Genomic DNA, 24,490 nt, shown 5'->3' on the forward strand with positions numbered 1-24,490 from the left:
GATTTTTTTTTAGAAAAATCAAAGATATTCTTACGGTTGGTACTTCTTTTGAAAAATTAATAATCTTTAAAAAAATAAAATTAAAAAAATTTAGAAATAATTTACGGGTGTAGACCGACAGTGTTCATGCATATATTAATGATTCGAATTATTTTTAATTAATTTTTTTATAAAAATGAAGTGTATTAAATAATATTTTTACCATCTTTTTAAAATTTAAGATTATTAACAAGATTTCCAAAAATACGTATATGTATCTTTATTAGTTTAGCTTAAAAGAAAATTTAAAAAAAAAGTTGAAACCCGGATCCGAAACCGGTTTTGAAAATCAAGACCCGATAAAATCACAATCTCAAACCCCTAATCTGGGGGTTGGAAGCCCCAAATCTGGACCGTCGATCTGACATTCGAACCTATTTATAGGGCCTCCGTTTGCTCAATTTTGAGTGCGCTCACATTTCTCTCTTCTGCGATCTTCTTCGTTATCGCAGAAACAAGAGATTTTTGTGTTCTTTCTTCCCCCAATCTCTCACCATGTCTCTCATTGTCGAGAAGACCGCTGGCGGCCGTGAGTACAAGGTCAAGGACATGTCTCAGGCCGACTTCGGTCGCCTCGAGATCGAGCTCGCCGAGGTCGAAATGCCCGGTCTCATGGCCTGCCGTACCGAATTCGGTCCCTCCCAGCCATTCAAGGGAGCTCGCATTACCGGCTCCCTCCACATGACCATCCAGACCGCGGTTCTCATCGAAACCCTCACCGCTCTCGGTGCTGAGGTTCGTTGGTGCTCCTGCAACATTTTCTCCACTCAGGACCACGCCGCTGCCGCGATTGCTCGCGACAGCGCCGCCGTGTTCGCCTGGAAGGGGGAGACTCTTCAGGAGTACTGGTGGTGTACCGAGCGTGCCTTGGATTGGGGTCCTGGTGGTGGTCCGGATCTGATTGTTGACGATGGTGGTGATGCGACTCTCTTGATTCATGAGGGAGTTAAGGCTGAGGAGATTTATGAGAAGAGCGGCGCTCTTCCTGATCCTTCTTCTACTGATAACGCTGAGTTTCAGATCGTGTTGACGATTATCAGAGATGGATTGAAATCTGACCCTAAGAGGTATCACAAGATGAAGGAGAGATTGGTTGGTGTTTCGGAAGAGACTACCACCGGTGTTAAGAGGCTTTACCAGATGCAGGCCAGTGGAACCTTGTTGTTCCCTGCCATTAATGTCAATGACTCTGTCACTAAGAGCAAGGTATGATTTCTTGTGCATTTCATTTAGATCTGAGTTTCTGTTTTGTTTTTCATTTCTCCGTTGCTTTAGATCTGATTTCTGTGATAATTTTTCTGTTCGAATCCCGTCAGATCTGATAACCAATGGCTCATCCATGCTTGTATGTGTAGTGTTTGAACTGTAACTCTGAGCAAAATCTTTGGACTGATATCTTGCATGAGTTTAAAACAAGATGCTATTGGACTCATTTCTTGTTGAACCATTGTTCTTTGTTCTTTCTGTACACTTTCAAATTCAGTTACCCTGTTTTTCGCTAGTGACTGATAACTGTAGATCTCTCATCAATCGATCTTGTCCTAGTGATGATTTATTGTTAGCTTTGAGCTTTAAACACCAATAGTTCTGATTGGATTTACTTCTGATTGTTTACAGTTCGATAACTTGTATGGATGCCGACACTCTCTCCCTGATGGTTTGATGAGAGCTACCGATGTCATGATTGCCGGTAAGGTTGCTGTTGTGTGCGGTTATGGAGATGTTGGAAAGGGTTGTGCTTCTGCTCTCAAGCAAGCTGGAGCCCGTGTGATCGTGACCGAGATCGATCCAATTTGTGCCCTCCAGGCTCTCATGGAAGGACTTCCCGTCCTCACATTGGAAGATGTCCTCTCTGAGGCTGATATCTTCGTCACCACCACCGGTAACAAGGATATCATCATGGTCGACCACATGAGGAAAATGAAGAACAATGCCATCGTCTGCAACATCGGTCACTTTGACAACGAGATCGACATGCTCGGTCTTGAGAGCTACCCTGGTGTGAAGCGTATCACCATCAAGCCTCAAACCGACAGGTGGGTCTTCCCCGAAACCAACTCCGGCATCATCGTGTTGGCCGAGGGTAGACTCATGAACTTGGGTTGTGCCACTGGACACCCTAGCTTCGTTATGTCCTGCTCATTTACAAACCAAGTCATTGCACAGCTCGAGCTCTGGAACGAGAGGACATCCGGGAAGTACGAGAAGAAGGTTTACGTGTTGCCGAAGCACCTCGACGAGAAGGTGGCCGCACTTCACCTGGGTAAACTAGGTGCTAGGCTGACCAAGCTCAGCAAGGACCAAGCTGACTACATCAACGTGCCAGTTGAGGGTCCATACAAGCCTGCTCACTACAGGTACTGAGAGGAGAATGCTGGTTTTACAAGTAGGGGTTTATTGAATTGTGTTTGGGGTTAGTGGTGTGAAGGGGAAAGGGTCTGTGTGTTGAAGAGAGACCCATTGTATGGGGCTGAATAAGGATAGATTTGGCTGTGTGAAAAATATCACTTGTTTTTGTTTTAATTTTTAATTTTTTTTTTTTTTTTTTTTTTTTTTTTTTTTTTTTTTTTTTTTTTTTTTTTNATCGTGATTATCGGTGAGAAAGAACAGAGAAAAGAGAAGAAGAAATTGCTGCCTTTATTTTTTTTTGTTGTTTTAGGAATGTAGCTGTCTTGGATTTTCTTGATATTTTATTTGTGCACGTTTTTCTTAAATAATCCCATTTCTTCTTTTATAAAAAAGACAGATTATTGTCTTAAATAAATATGATTTGTTGTATGATAATATATATATATATATATATATATATATATATATATATATATATATATATATATATATATATATGATACTCTTACTTTAAGAACATAATCATAAATAAATTTTAGATCTCAAATTTGGAATAATTCTTTTACAAATTTTCACTTCATTTTTCTTGTAATAGAATTTTTAGTTAAACTACTTTATATTCTATTTTCAAACTAAGTTTGAAAATTAAAATATTGGAAGGAAGAATATAAAATACTTTTTAAAAGTTTTAATAATAGGCTTACTGCCTAAAAATGTTTTAATAATAGGGTTGAATTTTAAACAGTGTCCTTCAATTTACAAATATTTATTAATATATTAAAACTTTTTATCATTATTTAAAATGATGGGCACTTTTTTAAAGGTAAAAAAAATATTCTTAGTATATAAACATAAAAATATTTGTAGGAAATGACCGTAACTATTAGTATTACGTTTATAAAAAAACATAAATATCATATAATTTTTAGAAAAAATTATTTCCGTTTATATGAACAAGAAACATGAAACATTTATAAGAATAGAAATTGTTTACCTCTCCTTCATAGATTATTTTTTCCTTCTACTATCATCGCTCTCATTTGCTTGGACTTCAAACTTTTCTTATTTTTAAATGTAATTGCAAATAAAAATAACAATTCCAAACAAAATCATAAAAAAAAAATATATAAAGCATCCAAAATAGCCAAATTCTTAAAAGTTATTTGAAATAGGAAAGAACCACCTTGGAAAAAAAAAATGAGTGTTAGAATTTATTATATTTATATTTGGAAATAGTTATAAATGAGAGAATTAATCCTTTCTATGTAGAGTTTTAATATTTAAGAAGAGATAAAAAGATTAGAAATATGTAAAAATGGAAGAATTAAAGAAGAGATTAAAAGTATATTTAAGAAGCTAAAGAAAAAAAAAAGGAATTGAGTTATTAAAAAAATTTGAAACAATTAAATGTATTAAAGACTAAAATACTAAAAATATTAACCGATAACATTTTAGATTATCCATTAAAAAACCGACCCGAAACCGGTCTAGAAAATGAAGACCCGATAAAATCACAATCTCAAAGCCCTAAGGTGGGAGTTGGAAGCCCCGAATGTGGACCGTCGATTTATCTATTTATAGGGCCTCAGTTTGCTCTATCCTTTGTGCGCTCACATTTCTCTCTTCTGCGATCTTCTTCTTCATCGCAGAAACAAGAGATTTTTGTGTTCTTTCTTCCCCAATTCTCTCGCAATGTCTCTAATTGTCGAGAAGACCGCCGGCGGCCGTGAGTACAAGGTCAAGGACATGTCTCAGGCCGACTTCGGCCGCCTCGAGATCGAGCTCGCCGAGGTCGAAATGCCTGGCCTCATGGCTTGCCGTACCGAATTAGGCCCTTCCCAGCCATTCAAGGGAGCTCGCATCACCGGCTCCCTCCACATGACCATCCAGACCGCGGTTCTCATCGAGACCCTCACCGCTCTCGGTGCTGAGGTCCGTTGGTGCTCCTGCAACATTTTCTCCACTCAGGACCATGCCGCTGCCGCGATTGCTCGCGACAGCGCCGCCGTGTTCGCCTGGAAGGGGGAGACACTTCAGGAGTACTGGTGGTGTACCGAGCGCGCCTTGGACTGGGGCCCTGGTGGTGGTCCGGATCTGATTGTTGACGATGGTGGTGATGCTACTCTCTTGATTCACGAGGGAGTTAAGGCTGAGGAGATTTATGAGAAGAGCGGCGTTCTTCCTGATCCTTCTTCTACTGATAACGCTGAGTTTCAGATCGTGTTGACGATTATCAGAGATGGATTGAAATCTGACCCTAAGAGGTATCACAAGATGAAGGAGAGATTGGTTGGTGTTTCGGAAGAGACTACCACCGGTGTTAAGAGGCTTTACCAGATGCAGGCCAGTGGAACCTTGTTGTTCCCTGCCATTAATGTTAATGACTCTGTCACTAAGAGCAAGGTATGATTTCTTGTGCTTTTCTTTTAGATCTGAGCTTCTTTTCTGTTTTTTCATTTTCCTTTTGCTGTAGATCTGATTTTTGTGTTCAAATCCCGTCAGATCTGTGACCCAAGCTCATCCATGCTTGTATTGTGTTGTGTTTGAATCATCCATATCCATGCTTGTACTTGCTTCTGAATCCTGCATGAGTTTAAAACAAGCTGTTAATGGAATTCAATTTCAGTTACCCTGTTTTCCAAACACCAACCTGCATGAGTTTAAAACAATCATCGAATCGTTGTAACGTTTTGTTGTCAATTTTGAGCTTCAAACACCAATCTGGTTCTGAGTGGATTCACTTCTGATTGTTTACAGTTCGATAACTTGTATGGATGCCGACACTCTCTCCCCGATGGTTTGATGAGAGCTACCGATGTCATGATTGCCGGTAAGGTTGCTGTTGTGTGCGGTTATGGAGATGTTGGAAAGGGTTGTGCTTCTGCTCTTAAGCAAGCTGGAGCTCGTGTGATCGTGACCGAGATCGATCCAATTTGTGCCCTCCAGGCTCTTATGGAAGGACTTCCAGTCCTCACATTGGAAGATGTCCTCTCCGAGGCTGATATCTTCGTCACCACCACCGGTAACAAGGATATCATCATGGTCGACCACATGAGGAAAATGAAGAACAATGCCATTGTCTGCAACATCGGTCACTTTGACAATGAGATCGACATGCTCGGTCTTGAGAGCTACCCTGGTGTGAAGCGTATCACCATCAAGCCTCAAACCGACAGGTGGGTCTTCCCCGAAACCAACTCCGGCATCATCGTGTTGGCCGAGGGTAGACTCATGAACTTGGGTTGTGCCACTGGACACCCCAGCTTTGTCATGTCCTGCTCATTCACAAACCAAGTCATTGCACAGCTCGAGCTCTGGAACGAGAGGAAATCTGGGAAGTATGAGAAGAAGGTTTACGTGTTGCCCAAGCACCTTGATGAGAAGGTGGCTGCCCTTCACCTGGGCAAACTAGGTGCTAGGCTTACCAAGCTCAGCAAGGACCAAGCTGACTACATCAATGTGCCAGTTGAGGGTCCATACAAGCCTGCTCACTACAGGTACTGAGAGGAACATTCTGGTTTTACAGTAGGGTTTTTTTTTGAAGTGTTTGGGGTTAGTGGTCTGAAGGGGAAAAGGGTCTGTGTTGAAGAAAGAAAGACGCGTTGTATGGGTTGAATAAGGAAGGGTAGATTTGGCTGTGTGAAAAAATATCTTTTGTTTTTGTTTTTTTTAGCTGAATCTGTTGTATCGTTTTTTTATTGGTGAGGAAGAAGAGAAAAGGCAGAAGAAATTTCTTCTTTTATTTTATGTGTTTTAGGAAATGTATCCGTCCCGGATTTTATGGATATTTTGTTGGTTCTCTTTATTATTTGTGGACGTGTTTCTTCGATAATCGCTGATTTTAGGAAGGTTGTTGTCTTAAATGAATATAATTTGTTTTGTTGTAAGATTAGAAGCTATAGAGTCGATGCACTAAAACCTACCAAAAACCATCAAACAAGATGTTCATCCTCTAATATTAAAGTGGTTAATGATATTTTTCTAAATTATTATATAACTTCGTCTATTATTTTAAAAGGAGACAAATAAAATTATACTCGAAAAAAGAGAACGTACCGCGAAGATGAAGTTGTATCCCCGGGTTTGAGGACTTTCAACCAAGAGAAACTGAGTCATCTTGATGAAATCCTCCGCGAATTCGACCGGAAGCAGTTCAGATGAAGGAACCGGCACCGATCGTACGCCGTCTGATCGACGGCAACGAGGATGAGGTGATTTACCGAAGGCCGAGTGCCTTCTCCGAGCCAGAAACTGTCGAGAAACACGTCCAGCATAGTAGCAACGGCTGTGGTTTCTTGATCCGCGTACGCCTTGTTTACGATGGCCATTATCGACGTCTTGTTCGCAACAGGGCCGATTCAAGCTCGTCTCGTGGTGCAAGAGAATCATAATCGCTGGTATTACTCTGCAACATTGAATCCAGAAATTCAAAATTAATTTTAAATCACACAAAAACGTCAAATGTAGCCGATTTCATTAGTCGCGATGCAACAGCATCAAATCATCAATACAATTCTGCAACAATGAATCCATAACGAATTCACACAATCAACTCTAAATTAATCAAAAACAACAAAGACAGAATCAAATCACTAGTAATGTCCATCAAAAGTAAATCCAGAACCAGTTCACACAATCGATTCTCAATTGCAAAAAAAAAAAAAAAAAAAAAAAACCATAGGCGACTTCATATGTAGCGGTGCAACAGAACCAAAATGACTAGAATTACTCTGCAAGGATTAATCCAGAACGATTTCACAATCAATTGAAAATTTCAAAAATGAAAATAAAAAATAAAGTTAGAGAAAGAAATTGCGATTTCGACCTGATTTTGAAGCTTTGTGCTGCCGCAATGGCTTCCATCGGAGAGAAGAGTGAAAGGATCCAAAACAGAGGAAGACGAGATGCAAAACAAGAGAATTCCGGTGAACAAAAGAGACAACGAAATCACATAATGTCCGACGTAAAGCTTAGGAAAATCCATGGAAATGCGGTGGAAGAACGAGAAGAACGGTAGGATTTTAGGAATTCGCCTCGTGATCTCTGGCTGAACGAAACTCCAGTGAGCGCCATAATTAATTAGAGTATTTAAGTATTTATTTATTTATATTTAAAGTTTGGGCCACTTGATTGCAAAATGTCCAGGCCCAATAACGGCCCACGATCCATCTACAAGTGAGACCAATTTCCTTCACCATCTCACCGTCCATTATGCAAAGAATCTGAACCGTCCAGCTCGATACACGAACTTCGGCCCTAAAATTTCCCAATTAGAAAGCCATTTCAAAAATATATTTGAATTTTCAAAAATTATTTTTTAAAAACTTTTAAATTTCTTTAAAAAAATAATATTAAACAATTTTTATTCTTAAATTAACGATAAATTTTTTTATATTATAAAGGTTAACGATGTTAATACTAATTTTAAAATTTTATAGGTATTTTTTAAATATAATAATTTTTTTAAATTTTTAAAAGATATATTAATATATATTTATGAAATAAATTTATTTTCCAGTCATTTTTATTAATTTAGGTATAAATTAAATACCAAAATAATATAAATTAAAAAGAAATAGCCGATTTTTTCCCCCTTAGGAATGCAATTAATAACAGTTCGAGGATGAAGACGACCCCCCGCCATAACGTATTCCTCATTTTCCTCCATAACTTTCGTATTTTTCGATTCCTAATCTACCCTTCTTCTTCATCCAATACTCCCGGTTTCTTCTTGGTTTTCGGTCGCAATCAATGTCCTCTTAATCGAGGTTAGTTCTTTCTAAACCCTTCTCTTTTGTAATGTTTTTGGGATTTTATGAAAATTTCCCTCTCCTAATTGGCTTCTTCATTCATCTTTCTATCTCTGGAGTATGTAATTTCCCCCCCTTTCTAATGCTTTTATGATTTTTCTTTTTTGAAACTGTTTAATCTGTCATATTATGATCTGGGTTGTTTGCATTTTCTTATTAAGTTGTGGAAATAATGGACAGTTTTGTTTGAATCACTGTTGTGTTTGGTGATTCCATTAATTTCTACTTTGTTTCTGCTCTGATTAGTGATTTTCATTGTGGGGTTTCTTTATTTTAGTGAATGGAGTGTTGTTCCCCCACCTTCGAACCCAAACCCCATCTGTTCATTCATAATAGCATCTCCTTTGGATTTCTTTGTCTGTGTTTTTAGGGTTGTATGAAGAATCTGCAACTTTTGAAAGCTGATTTAGTGTCAGATAGTGGGGAAATAGATAGGGAGAAGAAGAAGAAGAAAGCACTTTTTGGGTTTGTCAACATAGAGGAGACAATGGTTTAATACCCATTAGATATCTTTGGAATGATAGGGAAAGGTGCATAGCTCTGTACTAGCCCTGAAACTTTCCCAGTGAGATTTATTGCAATGGCCTTAATGGGAGGCTTTTCTCATCGCCTCTGTATGAAAAGGGTCTGGCTTCTGGGTGGTTCTTTGGTTTCAGCCCCTTGATTCTCTAAGAGGAATTCATGGCTGTGACAGCTTTGCTGTACCATTTGTTTTTTTGGGTATTTGAATCTCTACTTTGAGTTATTTCATGTGAGATCCCACATCGGTTGGAGAGGGGAACGAATTATTCTTTATAACGGTGTGGAAACCTCTCACTAGTAGAAGCGTTTTAAAATCTTGAGACTGATGACTATACGTAACGGGTCAAATACTATCTGGTAGCGGTAGGCTTGGGTTTGTTCAGGTAGTTGTGGTGTTTCGTGTTATCTTGGTTCTGAACTTTCGATTTGCATGATAGCGATTTTGAAGGGAGTGGGGTGGGGTTATTTATCTATCTCTATGAAGCTTCTGTTGTTTTTGTGTCCATTTATGAATCTTTGTATCATGCATTGCAGTTGATTCAGTCTTCTACTGAGTGTCATTGCTTACTCCTTCAACATTTGAGTCTCCCCAGCCATCTTCAATGGAGCAAATTTTCTAGAGGAACCGAACTCAACGGCTCGAGAACAGATTCCAGCTTCAATTATCACTTGTAGACCCTTTTGAATTGCTTATAACCTTGGCTACATCAACTTCTTGAATGTAAGGTATCGCTTTAGCCAAGGTAGAATGACATCCCCTTCAGCAGTCTTGATAATTTGCCCCTACTCTAATTGTGAGATCCCACATCGGTTGGGGAGGAGAACGAAACATTCTTTATAAGGGTGTGGAAACCTCTCCCTAGTAGATCGCGTTTTAAAAACCTTGAGGGGAAGTCCGAAAGGGAAAGCCGAAAGAGCACAGTTGCTGTCTGGTATAAAGCTTTTGGAGACCTTTTGATGTTTAAAACCTTTAGAAGCTTTCCACTTAAAATGCCATAACTCTTGAAAAACAAATCCAGCAAACCATCAGGGCCGAGGGTTCGTGGTATATTCATCCGGTTACAGGCCGATGGAACCTCATCCTCGGTGTAGGTAGGTACGAAAGCCTCATTTATTCACCGCTATCACTTGGCTTGAGTCGTCTTAGAAAGTGAGAAACTCAACCGTTGCTATCTTACCCGTAACACGAAACAAGACTATTTGAAATAATCAGATATAAGCTATGCTGTACCATTTTCTTTTGGGTCTTTGCATGTCTACCTTATTGCTGGTAGTTATTTCATCACTATCACTTCCCATTTGCATCATGATTCTTAAAGGAGTGGGGGTGGAGAGGTTATTTGTCTCTGTGAATTTCTGTTGTTTTTGCTCATTTTTTACTGTTCTTTGCATGCAATGCAGCCAGATGTTTCAAACTTTTATTGCTGTTTTTGTTTTCTTCAAATTTCATAGAACAGAGTGATGGATGTGCTTGAACAGTTCATCGATCGATTATAGAAGAGGAAATAACAGAGGCACGCTGGTGTAGCAGGACGAGTTGACCATGGCCTCGACTTCTTTTGCTGGCAGGAAGCAACTGCCAGTGATTGAAGCTACTTCTAGCTGTATTCCATACCCACCACCGCAGACAACATATGAGGATATTGTAGCTAATCCAAATATCTTTATGGCATCCTTGGAGAAGCTCCATTCTGTCATGGGAACCAAGTTCATGTATTCTTCTTAAACACTTACTCCTTTATCTGTGAAGTGGACCTTGTCATTCATTTAATGGAAGTTGCTCAAATCTTGTTCTACATTTCGTTGGTTTTGCAATTAGATTCTGTTTTTTTACTTTTGGTTCTTGAAAACGCAGGATCCCGATTATTGGTGGGAAAGAACTAGACCTGCATCGACTTTTCGTGGAAGTTACTTCTCGTGGTGGCATTGAGAAGGTAAAATAGCTTGCTTTGAATCTCGTGATCAATATTTTCATATCTGAAACTTGATGCTTGACCTTGGAGTCGAAACTTGTTCGTTATGGGCAAATATAAGGCCATTATTTGAGCCTATTTCCCGCTTTTTCATTCACTTTCATGATTGTTAAATTGTGAGATCTCATATTGGTTGGAGAGCGGAACGAAACATTCTTTATAAGGGTGTAGAAGCGTCTCTTTAGTAGACGCGTTTTAAAACCGTGAGGCTGACGACGATACGTAAAGGGCCAAAGCGGACAATATCTACTAGCGGTGGGCTTGGTTGTTACAAATGGTATCAGACCCAGATATCGGGTGGTATACCAGCGAGGACGTTGGGCTCCCAAGGGGGGTGGATTGTGAGATCCCACATTGGTTGGAGAGGGAATTAAACATTCCTTATAAGGGTGTGGAAACCTCTCTTTAGTAGACGCGTTTTAAAACCGTGAGGCTAACAATGATACGTAAAGGGCCAAAGTGGACAATATCTGCTAGCGGTGGGTTTGGCTGTTACAAAGGGTATCAGACCCAGACACCGGATGGTGTACCAGCAAGGACGCTAGGCTCCCAAGGGGAGTGGATTGTGAGATCGATCCCTCGTCGGTTGGGGAGGGAAACAAAATATTCCTTATAAGGGTGAGGAAACTTCTCCCTAACAGACATGTTTCGATGGCTGAGTTTTTTTTCTCTTTCAGTAAACGTTTCGATGCTATAATCCTTACGGAATGATGTCGGAGTATGTTTATCAGATTCTTGGGCAATATTGAATTTGATTTCTTATTGAACGAAGACCTGACGACCTGTTATCTAAAAACATGATAAATATTCTCATCTAATGAGTTATAGGCCTTTTTCCTTTAGTTATTCTTTGGACCTATGAAGTTCTGTCATGCTATTGAATCTTTTTGCTATGGTTTTAGTCCTTGCTTCTCCACGGTCGACGGATTAAAGTTGAATCTTTAAAGCACAATATTCGTTACAAATTCATATGATCGAGCAGCCCGAGCATGTAACAATCTGAATTTTACAGGTTATAAGAGAAAGAAGATGGAAAGAAGTAACTTCAGTTTTCAATTTTCCATCAACGGCCACCAATGCGTCTTTCGTTCTGAGGAAGTATTATCTTTCATTGCTTCATCATTTTGAACAGATTTACTTCTTTAAAGCTGTGGGATGGACACCAATAATTTCTGGCAAGTGAAACCCACCCTCCCTCCCCTAAGGCTTCTGCTCTTGATTTTCTAACACAGCCATCTTTCAGATTCCTCTCCGTGCCCAAGTGCAGCGACGATTCCTACCCAAGGGACAGCCTCTATGTTGCCACCATCAGATAATCAGGCGGCGTCCCAGCCGCCACGGAGTACTGCAACTGAACTTCCAGCAGGTGTATTCTGTGGTCCTTTAGAGATATACATGGAAAATAAGTCGGGATGCAATATACTTGCGTGCTTGAGCTTCAATTTCTTTATGTGCTTGCGTCGTATTTTGTAGTCGATAACGCATGGTTTCTTCTCCCTACAGTTGCTCCGGGTTCGACATCTCCAGCAGGAGGGTTTCCAGTGATCGGAGTCATTGACGGGAAATTTGATAGCGGATATCTTATTACTGTTACAGTAGGGACGGAGAAGCTAAAAGGTGTGCTTTATCAGGCTCCTTCTGAGCAACCTGCTCAGCCTGTTGGTGTTTTTGCCAAAGATGGTACACCAAATGCTCATCAGCATCGCCGTCGGAAGAAATCTGAGATAAGACGAAGGGATCCCGGTCATCCAAAGCCGAACAGAAGCGGCTACAACTTCTTCTTTGCTGAGCAGCATGCTAGACTCAAACCATTACACCCGGGGAAGGACAGGGAGATAAGCAGAATGATCGGTGACCTTTGGAATAAACTTAAAGAGTCTGAAAGAACAGTAAGGATTGCAATACTCTGTCGTTTATGCTTTCGGAATTCATCACATCTCTGGTACTAGCCGGTATCGACGAGTTTTCTTTACTTGCAGGTTTACCAGGAGAAAGCTATGAAAGATAAAGAACGATACAGAGTCGAGATGGAGGATTACAGAGAGAAGCTGAGGACAGGCCAAGTCATCAGTGATGCAGTGCCCTTACAGCAGCGTCTTCCCGAGCCAGACCTGAACATGGTCTATGCTGACAAGAACCAAGAAACGGAGGATGGCGACTCTCCACAAACCCCAGATAACGATACAAGCTATGTTGAAGGCAACTCCGGAGAGTATAAAATGGAAGTGAAGGAGGAGGACGAAGAGGAGGAAGAGGAGGACTCGGAAGAAGATGCATCTCCGAAAGGAATTGGTATTGTGGAGGATGTTAACGCTTTGGTCGAGGAGGAACAGTGCAAGACGGGAACAGCCGAAGAGGATGTTAGAAAAGAGAGTAGCACGGTTGGGGACGATAAAGAAGTTTACGCCGGGGAATCAGTAATGATGGAGGTGGATGCAAAGGAAGAACCAGAACCAACAACAGACATTCGAGAAAATTAAGGTACTATACTGCTCAGTTTTTGCAGTGCCTCATCATGTTTCCCTGTCTCTTGCTTCCATTACTTCAGCTAATACTTGTAAAGTTTTCAAGTTTTCTGAAAGATTTTGAGATTCTTATCAGGGAAAAGTTTTGGATCTTTCCATCACTTCTGTTTTGGGAAGAAATTTTGTTGCCTTTTGTTGAACATTCCAACTGGAATCACTCCCTGATTTGTTTATAAGCGAAGCCGGCTATTAGTACCTGGTCGAGACACCTGGTCGCTCCCCTTATGATTATACAATGTATGAACTAGGATTGTCAATGGTAGCTATAGGACCGTCCCCTAGATGCTTATGATGTAAGTGCCACCGGTTAATATATAGGGACTGTTAGGGAGTCTCCAACTGTCTTCGTGAACTGATCTCGAATGAGAAGGATCTATGTAGTATCTTAGTAATTGACAAGCATGAGGATTGCTCCCTTAGATTATGATGATTATACTATATGGAGACTATTAGAGAGTCGTCCACTAATCTCTATCAGGGAACTGCCTTAATTGACAGAGTGTGTGTATGTACTTTGAGTTTGAGGGATTATGAGACCGCGCCTCACTTTAGTAAAAGATTCGATTAGCTCAAATGAGCTCATCGATATCATTAAAGCTTACATCAAGTCTTGGTTACTCGTTGAGCTCATCTTAAAGTTTTTATATCGAGTTCAAAAACTCGAGGGCAAAGTTAGGCTGAGGGAGGAGAAGAAAGGGTGTTAGGGATGAAAGAAAAAGTACCCAATAGAGACAATAGATCACATAGTCCCCGGAGTCAATAGTATACCTCTGATTCATCCTTTGTCCTGACTAAATCATCCTACACGGTAAGAAATTTGCCAGTCATTGTTCCTTTCAAACTTTACAAACTTAGGTAATGGTATCTTGATAAAAGAGCCGACGAAGGGGATGAGCCAAATAGGGAGTCTACTGGATGAGGTTCAACTAGCGGAGAGTCTTGGAAAAACTGGAGCAATCAGTTCTGAAGTGAGCGTATTATGGGGACCGTCTTGTAAATACAAAGATTTGAAAGATCAACCAATGTGCTTCGAAAACACTGAAACCAAATTCAATAAATTTACAGATAAATATGGAAAAACAAAATGGGGTTTCAAAAAAAAAAAAAAAAAAAAAAAAAAAAAAAAAAAAAAAAAAAAAAANAAAAAAAAAAAGAAGAAGCCCTTCCAAATAAATAATCATCAATTCAGGGACTAAAAAGAAATAACAAAAACCAAAAGAAAGAAAGAAATTTATGAATCAGAAACTAACAGAGCATCCCAAATCATGTCCATGTCCAAAGATGGCATTCTGCTGAGCTGAACATGTTGTTCAATTTCCAAGATTCCATCTTGATTTCTCTTCAACTCCCCTGTTTCAGATCCGCCACCGTTGTTGCCGCCACTGCCCGACATGTTTTCCGGTGAAAAACTCACCGGATTCTGGTTCAAATTTAGCACTTTTGAATCTCCCTGCAACGGTCTTTTCTCTGAAATAGAAGAAGGATCAATGGCGGATTTGGTGGCAGTGGTTGCTGTGGTCGTTTTTTTTCTACCGGAGTTCCCCTGCGTGATTGCCTGCAACTTCGCCTCCAGCAGCGCCGCCGTGGTACGGTTAAGAGAATTGGATTTCAGGCGGTGCTTCTGATCGGGAAAATTCAAATGTGCGAATTCCCCTCTCAGTATATAGGCGGCAGTGTCGTACGCGACGGCGGCTTCCACCGCTGTATCGAAGGTCCCAAGCCAGACCCTCGTCCGGTTCCTCGGCAGCCGAATCTCCGCCACCCATTTCCCCCAGTGCCGCTGCCGGACACCTCTGAACAACTTTCCGACCGCCGATGCCGTTGCCTTCGCCGATGTCTCTGTTTTGTGATTCCCCTGTTTTCTTCCAATCTGTTTCATCGGCTGAGTTTTCGTCGCCCCCAGCCAGAAATCACTGTAATTTCTCGACGCAGTGGCAGCAATGGCGTCGGCCTGATTCTGAATTTGGTGGCTTTTCAGCCATTGGAACCCATTTTGAGCTTGAATTTGAAATGGGTATGGATCAACAATGGTGGGTTCTTGAAGAAACAGAGTTAAATTTGTTGAATCTGTTCTAGACTGAAACAGAGGAGAAGAAGAAAAAGACTCAGATTCTTGTTTGGGAAAACTCTCCAAGAAATTCAAAGGAATGAACCTTTCTCCATCTGCTTGAACATTACTTTCGATCAAATTCCCACCAGAAATCTCAGTTTTCCCCCTCGAAAACATTCTAAACGACGAAGAACACGACGAAGAAGGCGAAGAAGAAGAAGAAGATGGAGACTTTGATTGATCATTGCCTTTGGAACCGCCATTTTCAGACCTCGAAGCTCGAGCTATGGGTTCCCAGAGACTTGGATCGCCATAAAAACAAGACCCAGACACCAATTCTTGTAAAGAAGAAGATGAAAAATCCTTTTGAATGATGTTTTTTTGTTCTTCTAAGAGTGGGAATTGATCCGCCATGGTTGACGAAGAAGAACTGGAAATACAGCAAACTCAAGGCATTATTATGCTATATATATATATATACACATATATACATATATACATATATTTATATATCTATATCTATATATATATAACATTTCATGTGATGGGTATCTACTTTTTTTCACAAAAAAGTTTAAGTTATCATCTGAGTCAGATCTATAATTCTTTTATCTCAAAACTCGTCTCATTCCATTTGCCTCCACTCCTGAGTTCGTGCAAGCCATTTCTCTGTTTCTTTTTTCTCCTTTTTCATGGCTGTCCAATCATAGGCTGACAGCTCAGCTCTGTTTAGCTGACCTGTCGGCTAGAATTGTCCATGGACATGGCTGAATATCCACCATGAAAGCAAGTAAAGAACCTCAAAGCTTATGCTTTCATGGCAGCACTTAGTGCTCTATTCTCTCTTTGGTCGCTTCTCATGTGGGTTTTCTCCCACACCCATGTGTCAAAGTTACCACTTTTCTTTTTTTACTTTTTTTACTTTTTTTACTTTTTTAAAAAAACATACCAAAAAAGAGGGTAAATTACCCCTCAAGGTCCCTACCATTTCAAAAATATCTATTCAACTAATTAAGTTTCTTCCTAAGTTCAATAGTACTTTTGAAACACAGTTAAAAGTGGAAGGGTATTTATTTATATCAAAATGGCCCCGGAATGGTTCGAAATTGAATGATTGGTCCAAAACTGGTCCAAAACCATAAAATATAATCAAATAGGGAGAGAGAGACAAAATCATTAGCTTCGAAAAATTGTTATTATGAGAAAATCATTGGCGGGTTTTGTGAATAAACAAATATTTAAGTTATTGGGATGAATGCTATTCGATGAGGGTGTCTTTTGAGAATGATTTTGGCCTTTGGGATATTCGAAGGGAAGCAATTGGTCCCGACGGTTGATCTTCTGAAGTATCTTTAACATGGGCAACATAATAGTTTTGCTATCGAGAATCGAGAACTCGATAGACAAGGTCGAACATTTGGGTGGTGGAAGATTGCAGGCATTTTAAGGTATGCTTGGTTTTTGGTCAATACCCATTTAGGGATAGAATAATTTGAATGCCAAAAAGTGAGAAAAAGGGTCTATTGGTATTGGGAATCTCTCTCTTTCTCTCTATGTTTGTGTTATATAATTGAGTTAGCACATGCCTTCAAGCTAAGCTATCTCTATCTATGTTGGGTTTGTCTAATATAATACTTAAATTAACAACCCGAAAGCATAAGAGATTATATAATATAACGATACAATGTTTATCTTTATGAATGTGATGCCGGTGTAAAGACGGGATGAGTGTATGGACCGATGTCACATTCGAATGAGAGTGATCTCGATGATATGAAGTTACTTTTAGTGTAACAGTCCAAGCCCGCCGTTAACAAATATTGTCATCTTTGGGTTTTTTCTTTCGCGATTTCCCTCAAGGTTTTAAAATGCGTATGTTACGAAGAGGTTTCTACACCCTTAAGGAATGCTTCGTTCCCCTCTCCAATTGATGTGAGATCTCACAGTCCACCACTTTTGGGGGGCCATCGTCCTCGCCGGGACACTGCCCAGTGCCTAGCTCTGATACCATTTGTAACAGCTCAATCCCAATAAGGTGCACACTGCTCAGTGGCTAGCTTTGATCTCATTTGTAACAGCCCAATCCATATAAGGTGCACACTGCCCAGTGCCTAGCTCTGGTACCATTTGTAATAGCCCAATCGCAATAGGTGCACATTGCCCAGTGCCTAGCTCTGATACCATTTGTAATAGTCAATCCCAATAAGGTGCACACTACCCATTGCGTAGCTCTAATACCATTTGTAACAGCCCAATCCCAAAAAGGTGCACACTGGCCAGTGTCTAGCTCTGATACCATTTGTAACAGCTCAATCCCAATAAGGTGCACACTGCCCAGTGCCTAGCTCTGATACCATTTGTAACAGCCAAATTCCAATAAGGTGCACACTCTATGTTGGGTGAGCTTCAAATTTTCTCAGGAAACATGTAAGTCAAAACAAAACATGCTAAAAGGACCCGCCTTAGTTTGTAGGGATAGTTTTCACTCGTAAAAGTAGTTCAAGTCAAATAGGTAAAATGACATGTCGTGGGAGATACAGGGCAACGTCGGGCCATCAAGTTTCAAATATGAATTCCAAATCTTAAACATTTTAAGTAATATTATGTGAAGTTTCCCTTGCTCGTACGAGAATTCATAAATCAACTAGATCTAGTGTCGTTGCTTGAAAGTTCGGGATACAACCGATATGATTAGAGCGGGAGCTAGAAGAGGTGATTAATTGAACCAACCAATGAATGAGGAGTATCATATGTCCCAATTAAGGGCACATTACAATGACATTCTTATGTTATGTTTATGAGAACTTTCCAAAATGGTCCTATTTGTACAATATTTTATACAAAAGATGACTTGGATTTGTCTTTGTTTATGCCTCTTCTCTCACTAATACCCATTATTTTTGCCCTATAAACAATTAGTATTCATTGCATTTAACCAAAAAGGTTTCGACTTTAGAAGACGTTGGCTTCTCAACCTTCATAACTACCCTCGACCCTCGAAGCTTTAAAATGGATTTGTTACGGAGAGGTTTCCACACCATTATAAGAAACGCTTTGTTCTCCTCTCCACCCGACGTAGGATCTCATAAGAAAACAACGGAACAAGAACAAGAACAAAAAGAATTATACCAAAGTTAAACCCTAAGTAATCTTCTTATCGTTCTTCGTCAAAAGGTAAAGAATCCATCTTTATACAAGAATCTAGAATCTTTACGTTATCTATCGATCCAAATCAAACGTCTCCACACACTCGTATTCCCGTTTATAACAAAAAAAAAACAAACATTTTTACATTTTCAGATGTTGTTTCGTAACTTTAAACACCTTAAAGTGATCGTTTTTTCCCACTTTCTTCAGCTGTTCGTTACCCTAAACGAATCCAAAATGCCTAGAAACAACGTTTCGGTATGCTCCAAACAAAACAAACAAAGGGTTAGAGAGAAATTTGAGATTTACGACCCGACCATAATACGTGTATAAATAAAATATGTGCTAAGTGTAGACTTGAGAAAGCAGCAAAAGGTCGAAGATAAACTAGAAAAACTTATCCCTTTGCTCTGAAAACAAATGAAAGCTTGTGGATCCCAATAGGCTATGGCTAACCACATCCATCATGACTTCCACTCCCACCCAACTAACAACCAAAGGAGATCAAACTTTTGTATTTATTTATTCATTTTTATGTTCGTGACGGTCTCGAGTCAACTTTACATGGTCAGAGTACTGTTATAGATATCTATTCGTTCTACAGAATTGGAACTCTGTCTCGAGTTTCAATAGAGAATGAGGGAGGGAGTGAGGAGAGACCCTTCTTCGTTAGCTAAATGGGGTCGAGAACGGGAATTACATTTCTCATCATTGTCTCCACCCGAGTCCATCCAAATCTCCACTGTGCGCGTATTGAAAGTTGAGCTTTAGAAATTATTTCGAGTTATAAAATATTATTGAATTTATTATAATGTTAAGGATTTGTTTAAGTTATCATGTTGTTGTGATTAATTAGGTCTAATGGGGATTAGTGGGTTACTCATTGAAATCATCAGCATTGGGTGGAGGAAATGATAATGTCAAAAAGTGCAACCACGGACCAATGAGATTCTTCCACTTGTCACAATTTGGTGGTCAACAATCTAGAGCCACTAGTTTAATTGCTAAAATTTGTGTGGCTGAAAAAAAAGATAAGTTTTTTATTTTTTATTTTTATTTTTTTGCCAATAAATATATTAATATTTTTTTTATGTGTTTGTTTATGTTTGTGTTTTGCATATTGCAATAAACAAATATGAAAAAGTTTGTAAGATAATTTTGTTTTTATAATTAAATGTATTTTTTGACCATATATTTTATTTTTATTTTTATTTTTTTAATGTTAAATTATTTTAAAACAAAACTTTTTTTTTTTATTTTAGAATTTATTCCAAAAATTATATTTTGAGTACGATTTGTAACCGCCCAACTCTTAGTCTCACGGTTTTAAAACACATTTTCTAGATAGAGTTTTCCACACCCTTATAAGAAATACTTTGTTCCCCTCTCTAACCGACGTGGGATCTCACAATCGACCCTCTTTGGGGCCAGTGTCTATCGATAACGCCTCATGCCCAGGATTTACACGAATTCTAAAAGGTCACTCAATATATGATTGTTTCAAGTCAAGCACGTTTCACTTTAGAATTTCTATGATTCAACCACAAAAATGAACGGTGCAGATCGTAAGTATAAGTAGTAACTGTTAATTCTTTTCTAAACTTTCTTAATCCCATGTCGAGGATTCACACCGAGATTTAGAATCCAGATTTGAAACCTATCGACTCGAACATTCTCTTGCAATATGATCATATTACGTACTTGTGTTGAATTGTCTTTTAGTATCTTTCTCAGCTATAATTTCATATTCTCATGATCTCTCTGACTCAGATATGGTCTCAGTTCATTTATGTACCGTTCCTTTACTCGGGCGTCACAATATATATCATACATTTGAAATCTCCGCCTCCTCGTTTGCAACGGAAGAACACGACCCAAGTTGAATTTGAAACATTACATTGTTTAAATTATCACGAGAATAAGAAATTATACCGTTCTGATAAGTGATAGAGAAAGTTGATCTAAGTTTATATAATATGATTAATTATGTGTGTATGAGTTGTAGTTGATGTTTTTATGTGCTCACATTCCCTTCCCTTGTCTTAGGATAACTTAATTTATTATATTTTCAACCATTTTCTTCCCTAAAATGACAAAAACTACCCTAATTTTTTAATAATTAACAAATTAAACAAAACCCTAATTCCTTAAAGCCCTCAAATTCTCAACAACTCCCATAATAATTTTTAAAACTTTTGTCATAGCCCCCTCATTGACCTTGTTTTTGCACTTTTCCCCTCCTTGATTAGTGTTTTTTTTGTAATAATTTATACAAAAGTGCTTATAACATGTTATTTATATTCGTAAAAGCGTTTGTGGCGTGATGTTTGGGACGATTATATAAATCAATAAAAGTCAAAATCTTAAATTAATAATATTAAAGAAATAAACTCGAGAAACCAATATGAGAATAGCTCAGTGATTGAGACATTTGTCCTTTTCTTAAGGATCGGGATTATTATCTTCCACAAAGATGGCTAACTTCTGTAACCCTAAAAATGTAAAAGGAAGTTTTTCAACTATGTTCAAATTATACGCTTGATATAGTGATCATTTACTTTTATATGACAACAGGCTCTCTTCCCTACTACGAGGGTGTTACACTAAATCAAAACGCTCGCTCGTTCAATCAAGTACTTGTTCTAATTCATAACATTAATTTAGGTTAATCGGTTTCCACTTGCGTAGATAATGATCGTGACACTCTTTTATTGATAATGGAAATTTTACGTATAACTAATTATGTTTATTGAATTTTTGTTGCGTATTGTCAATGACAAAGACGTTTTTTGAAAGTTTTAATAAAGAACGGACAAATAATCAAAATTAAAAGTATCAGGACCAAAATATAAATTATCTTGAAAAAAAATATATATATTATATGACTATGGGCATGCATGTATTATACCATGGTTGCCTTAAAAAGGAAGGCAAGGGAGAATGTACTGATAATATTTATTATTATGTAAAAATAAAATAATAATAATAATAATCTAAATAAAATAAAATAAAATAATAATAATAATAATAAGGCCTTTTGGCGTCTAAAGTTGTAATGCCAACGTGGCGGGTGAGGCGTGGATGGCACGTTAACACATTTGAAAGTGCTTTCAAGTTCCTATAACAACACTTTTTCCCCATTTTTCAATTCATTTTATTTATTTTTCTTTGAAATTTTATTATTAAATATAATCACTTTCTCTTCCCCACAATAATTTTTTATTTTAAAAAACCTTTATTTTCAAGGCTAAATTTCATAAATATCTATTTTCATCCGCTTAAACATAGTTTAACTAACCTAGAATAGGTATATTAAAATAACTATTTTAGTTAATATTTAATAAATGAATAATATGACTAAATGTGTAACAAAATGTTCACTCGAGCATATACTGTAATTTACTCACAATTTGGCTTCAAGAACGTCCAACATAAGTAGATTCTACATTTCATTTTTTTGATTATCACATTCTCCTTAAGTTTATTTCGTTATGTTTTCAAATTCTTTTTAACTATTAAAAATTCACGAGCTGAAAAGAGTGTGATAGGTTAGAAGAAAACGACATAAATCACAAGGAATTTCTTTTCATTCATGTAAAGATGTTATTAAAGGAGAAGGAAAAGTGGGTGAGGATCAAAAGGAAAAAAATAAATAAATAAAGTTTTTGGAAGCACAAAGTTGAAAGCAAATGGATTTTGAACCACTTAAAAAGAATGGAAAATAAGTGACATGAGAATAAACAAATTTTAGTAGGACAAAAATAATATTATATATTTTTATATTTTAAAGCTTACAAAAAAAAATTTATGCGAACTTCAAGTTTATTTCGTTAGGTTTTCAAAGAATGGAAAATAAGTAATTTTTGCTAGTCGAAGGTACTCGTTTTATGTTAGTTAAGGTTTGCTTGTTCCAATTATAACACCAACATTATAAATCAAATCGTAATAATTCCATAACGAGAATTTGATTATAATAATTCTTATAGAACGAGAATACTTTTTGTACATTTTTCAATATCTAAGAGTCTATTGTAAGAAGACTTCATAAATTTAGAAAAACAATCGATTAAGTTAAAAATTTAAAGATATGATTATAAAGAATCTCTATTCCACATCTATTGTCCGGAAGGAAGAAATATAAATCCAAGAACTAACAATTTGTAACGCTGCATGCCCAAGATTCATATAAGAATTATGAATCCAAATTTGGCACTGACAACTCGACATTCCCTTGCATCCCCTACAACATAGTCATGTTACCTACTCACGTCTGAAGAGTGAAGACTCCCACATACCAAACACGAGTCCTTCCAACATACTTTATCCTCACTCACATACATTCCAAGAAAATTTCGAAAAGATCACCCAATATAGAATTACCCTAGGATTGAGTCACCAAAAAGGAAGGTACACCTTGTCAATATAAGTAGTAACTTTCACTTCCTTCAAGTCTTTCTTAATCGTTCTATTCTCAAGAACGCTCTCGTTCGAATGTGGCCTCAGTTCATTCATGTAGCCCTCCTTTGCTCAACTACTCATGTAGCCCTCCTTTGCTCAACTATCACAAGTAAACCTCTTAGGATTTCATAAACCTAAGTTTCACAAACTTATTCCTATCTTCTCTTCCCAAACTCTCTAATTTTGTATGAATTATACCAATATCTCACAAACTCCCACATGCTAATAACAAAAGCATATCATTTTCAGCAAATTTATTTCAAACTAACCATTCTGGAAGCTTTTCATTTCTGGACTTTCCATCCCAATGTCAGCAGTTACTAAATGCCTGTAAAAAATAGAACTTTTAAAAGCTCTCTGGCTTTCCACAAACATCTACTCCAATCTATAAACAGAAAACTATAGCCAGGAAGCCAATATTTGGTAAGTTGTTCGAACCACTGCCGATAAGAATTGAAGCCTATAAGCACATCCTAGAAGCAAAAGAGGGCAGAGGAAGAGCAATACTATAAATCACGACCTTAATTGACCAGGATCTGTTTTCCTGGTGGTATAGTTATGTCCTTGAATTCTAAAAGGCAATGCTGTAAATGAGACTATCTTCTTATGCCGAAGGGAGGATATCTTTGTTTATCTTAATCTCAATCGTATCTTACAGGTCTTTGAATACATTTCAGGTCCTTTTTTTAACAAGACATTTCAGATCTTAAATCCAACATAGGAAACTGTATTGTAATGGGGAAATCTTTTCCACCTTTATCTAGCCAGGTGGGGTGTGAAATGTCTTGTCCACCTTTATCTAAGCCTTTCCCTTCAGTCATAATCTGAGATCTTAATTGTTCTAGGATTCAATGGTTGAAGGTTAAAAAACGGTTCTCATAAAAAATATTTGGCTAAACACGTGATGCAGTTTAAGTTGTTCGAACCACTGTCAATAAGGATGACGCGTAGAATTGACCGGGATCTGTTTTCCTGGTGGTATAGTTATGCCCTTGAATTCAAAAAACGTTTATTTGCTTGGAAGAAACCTTATTCGACTCTCTTTGATCTAATCTTTCTTTAGGATTCCATCATCAGTTAGAAATAAGTTGGAGAATATTATGAGAGGCTTTTCTTTTTCAAAAAGAGTAGACGGGTGGTTCTCATTTGGTTTATTGGGAGGTCTTCCAGAAAATGTGCGAGAATGGCAGGTTGGGCATAGAAAATTTGTCCCACAAGAATTATGTCCTCTCTGGTTCATGAGTTGTGAAGGTGCCCTTTAAGAACCTAAAGCAACGTGGCATAGGATTTTGGTAGTAAATACGAGCATAGAATCTTGGTCACTAAGAACATGTACATAGGTTTTAGAACCTGCAAATGTTGTAACATGGCTGGTCTCTTCATTGGCTATTTTGTGGTACACAAAGTTCGGAAGGAACAAGAGGATTTTTAAAGGTGTTGAACTTGGGAAGAAATGTGAGTTCTGGCCCCATTTTAATGGCTCTCTCTTGTGGATCAAGAACTAAATTGTTGACCATAGAAATTTCCTACTCAATGATAGGACAATAACTATTTGCTATTATCCCTAGACAAATACTGGCATGTGATCCTATGAGATGAATTCTTGGTGAGCTATGT

The 24,490-nt window shown here is 38.1% G+C and overlaps 5 protein-coding genes across 21 annotated transcripts; 3 read left to right on the top strand and 2 right to left on the bottom strand.

Moving 5' to 3' along the window:
* Positions 1-434: 434 nt before the first annotated feature.
* On the top strand, positions 435-2,592 carry LOC111806882 (adenosylhomocysteinase). Its single transcript, XM_023692392.1, has 2 exons — positions 435-1,245; positions 1,657-2,592. The coding sequence occupies exons 1-2, from the start codon at positions 535-537 to the stop codon at positions 2,401-2,403; spliced, it is 1,458 nt and encodes a 485-aa protein (XP_023548160.1). The 5' UTR covers positions 435-534; the 3' UTR covers positions 2,404-2,592.
* A 1,386-nt stretch (positions 2,593-3,978) lies between these two features.
* On the top strand, positions 3,979-6,198 carry LOC111806366 (adenosylhomocysteinase-like). The gene is made up of 2 exons (XM_023691639.1): positions 3,979-4,791; positions 5,146-6,198. The coding sequence occupies exons 1-2, from the start codon at positions 4,081-4,083 to the stop codon at positions 5,890-5,892; spliced, it is 1,458 nt and encodes a 485-aa protein (XP_023547407.1). The 5' UTR covers positions 3,979-4,080; the 3' UTR covers positions 5,893-6,198.
* Positions 6,199-6,277: 79 nt separating this feature from the next.
* Positions 6,278-7,421, bottom strand: LOC111806970. Its single transcript, XM_023692525.1, has 3 exons — positions 7,214-7,421; positions 6,445-6,793; positions 6,278-6,307 (listed from the first exon to the last, which is right to left on the bottom strand). The coding sequence occupies exons 1-3, from the start codon at positions 7,249-7,251 to the stop codon at positions 6,278-6,280; spliced, it is 417 nt and encodes a 138-aa protein (XP_023548293.1). The 5' UTR covers positions 7,252-7,421.
* A 584-nt stretch (positions 7,422-8,005) lies between these two features.
* LOC111806367 (high mobility group B protein 15) lies at positions 8,006-14,695 on the top strand. Of its 17 annotated transcripts, none has more exons than XM_023691640.1 (8): positions 8,006-8,156; positions 9,255-10,433; positions 10,576-10,654; positions 11,706-11,868; positions 11,937-12,059; positions 12,197-12,582; positions 12,673-13,174; positions 14,578-14,695. In XM_023691640.1, the coding sequence occupies exons 2-7, from the start codon at positions 10,264-10,266 to the stop codon at positions 13,171-13,173; spliced, it is 1,422 nt and encodes a 473-aa protein (XP_023547408.1). In that variant the 5' UTR covers positions 8,006-8,156; positions 9,255-10,263; the 3' UTR covers position 13,174; positions 14,578-14,695. The 17 variants fall into 17 exon arrangements, with proteins under 17 accessions (XP_023547408.1, XP_023547414.1, XP_023547412.1 ...); XM_023691646.1 differs by lacking the exon at positions 14,578-14,695 and adding an exon at positions 13,295-13,424; XM_023691644.1 differs by lacking the exon at positions 14,578-14,695 and having other exon boundaries at positions 9,255-9,812; positions 10,200-10,433; positions 12,673-13,348.
* Positions 13,640-15,765, bottom strand: LOC111806370 (ethylene-responsive transcription factor ERF062-like). Its single transcript, XM_023691658.1, has 2 exons — positions 14,469-15,765; positions 13,640-14,256 (listed from the first exon to the last, which is right to left on the bottom strand). The coding sequence occupies exons 1-2, from the start codon at positions 15,680-15,682 to the stop codon at positions 14,196-14,198; spliced, it is 1,275 nt and encodes a 424-aa protein (XP_023547426.1). The 5' UTR covers positions 15,683-15,765; the 3' UTR covers positions 13,640-14,195.
* Between the last annotated feature and the right edge of the window lie 8,725 nt (positions 15,766-24,490).

This window comes from Cucurbita pepo, chromosome LG12, assembly GCF_002806865.2.
Source record: "Cucurbita pepo subsp. pepo cultivar mu-cu-16 chromosome LG12, ASM280686v2, whole genome shotgun sequence".
Classification (NCBI taxonomy): Eukaryota; Viridiplantae; Streptophyta; class Magnoliopsida; order Cucurbitales; family Cucurbitaceae; genus Cucurbita; species Cucurbita pepo.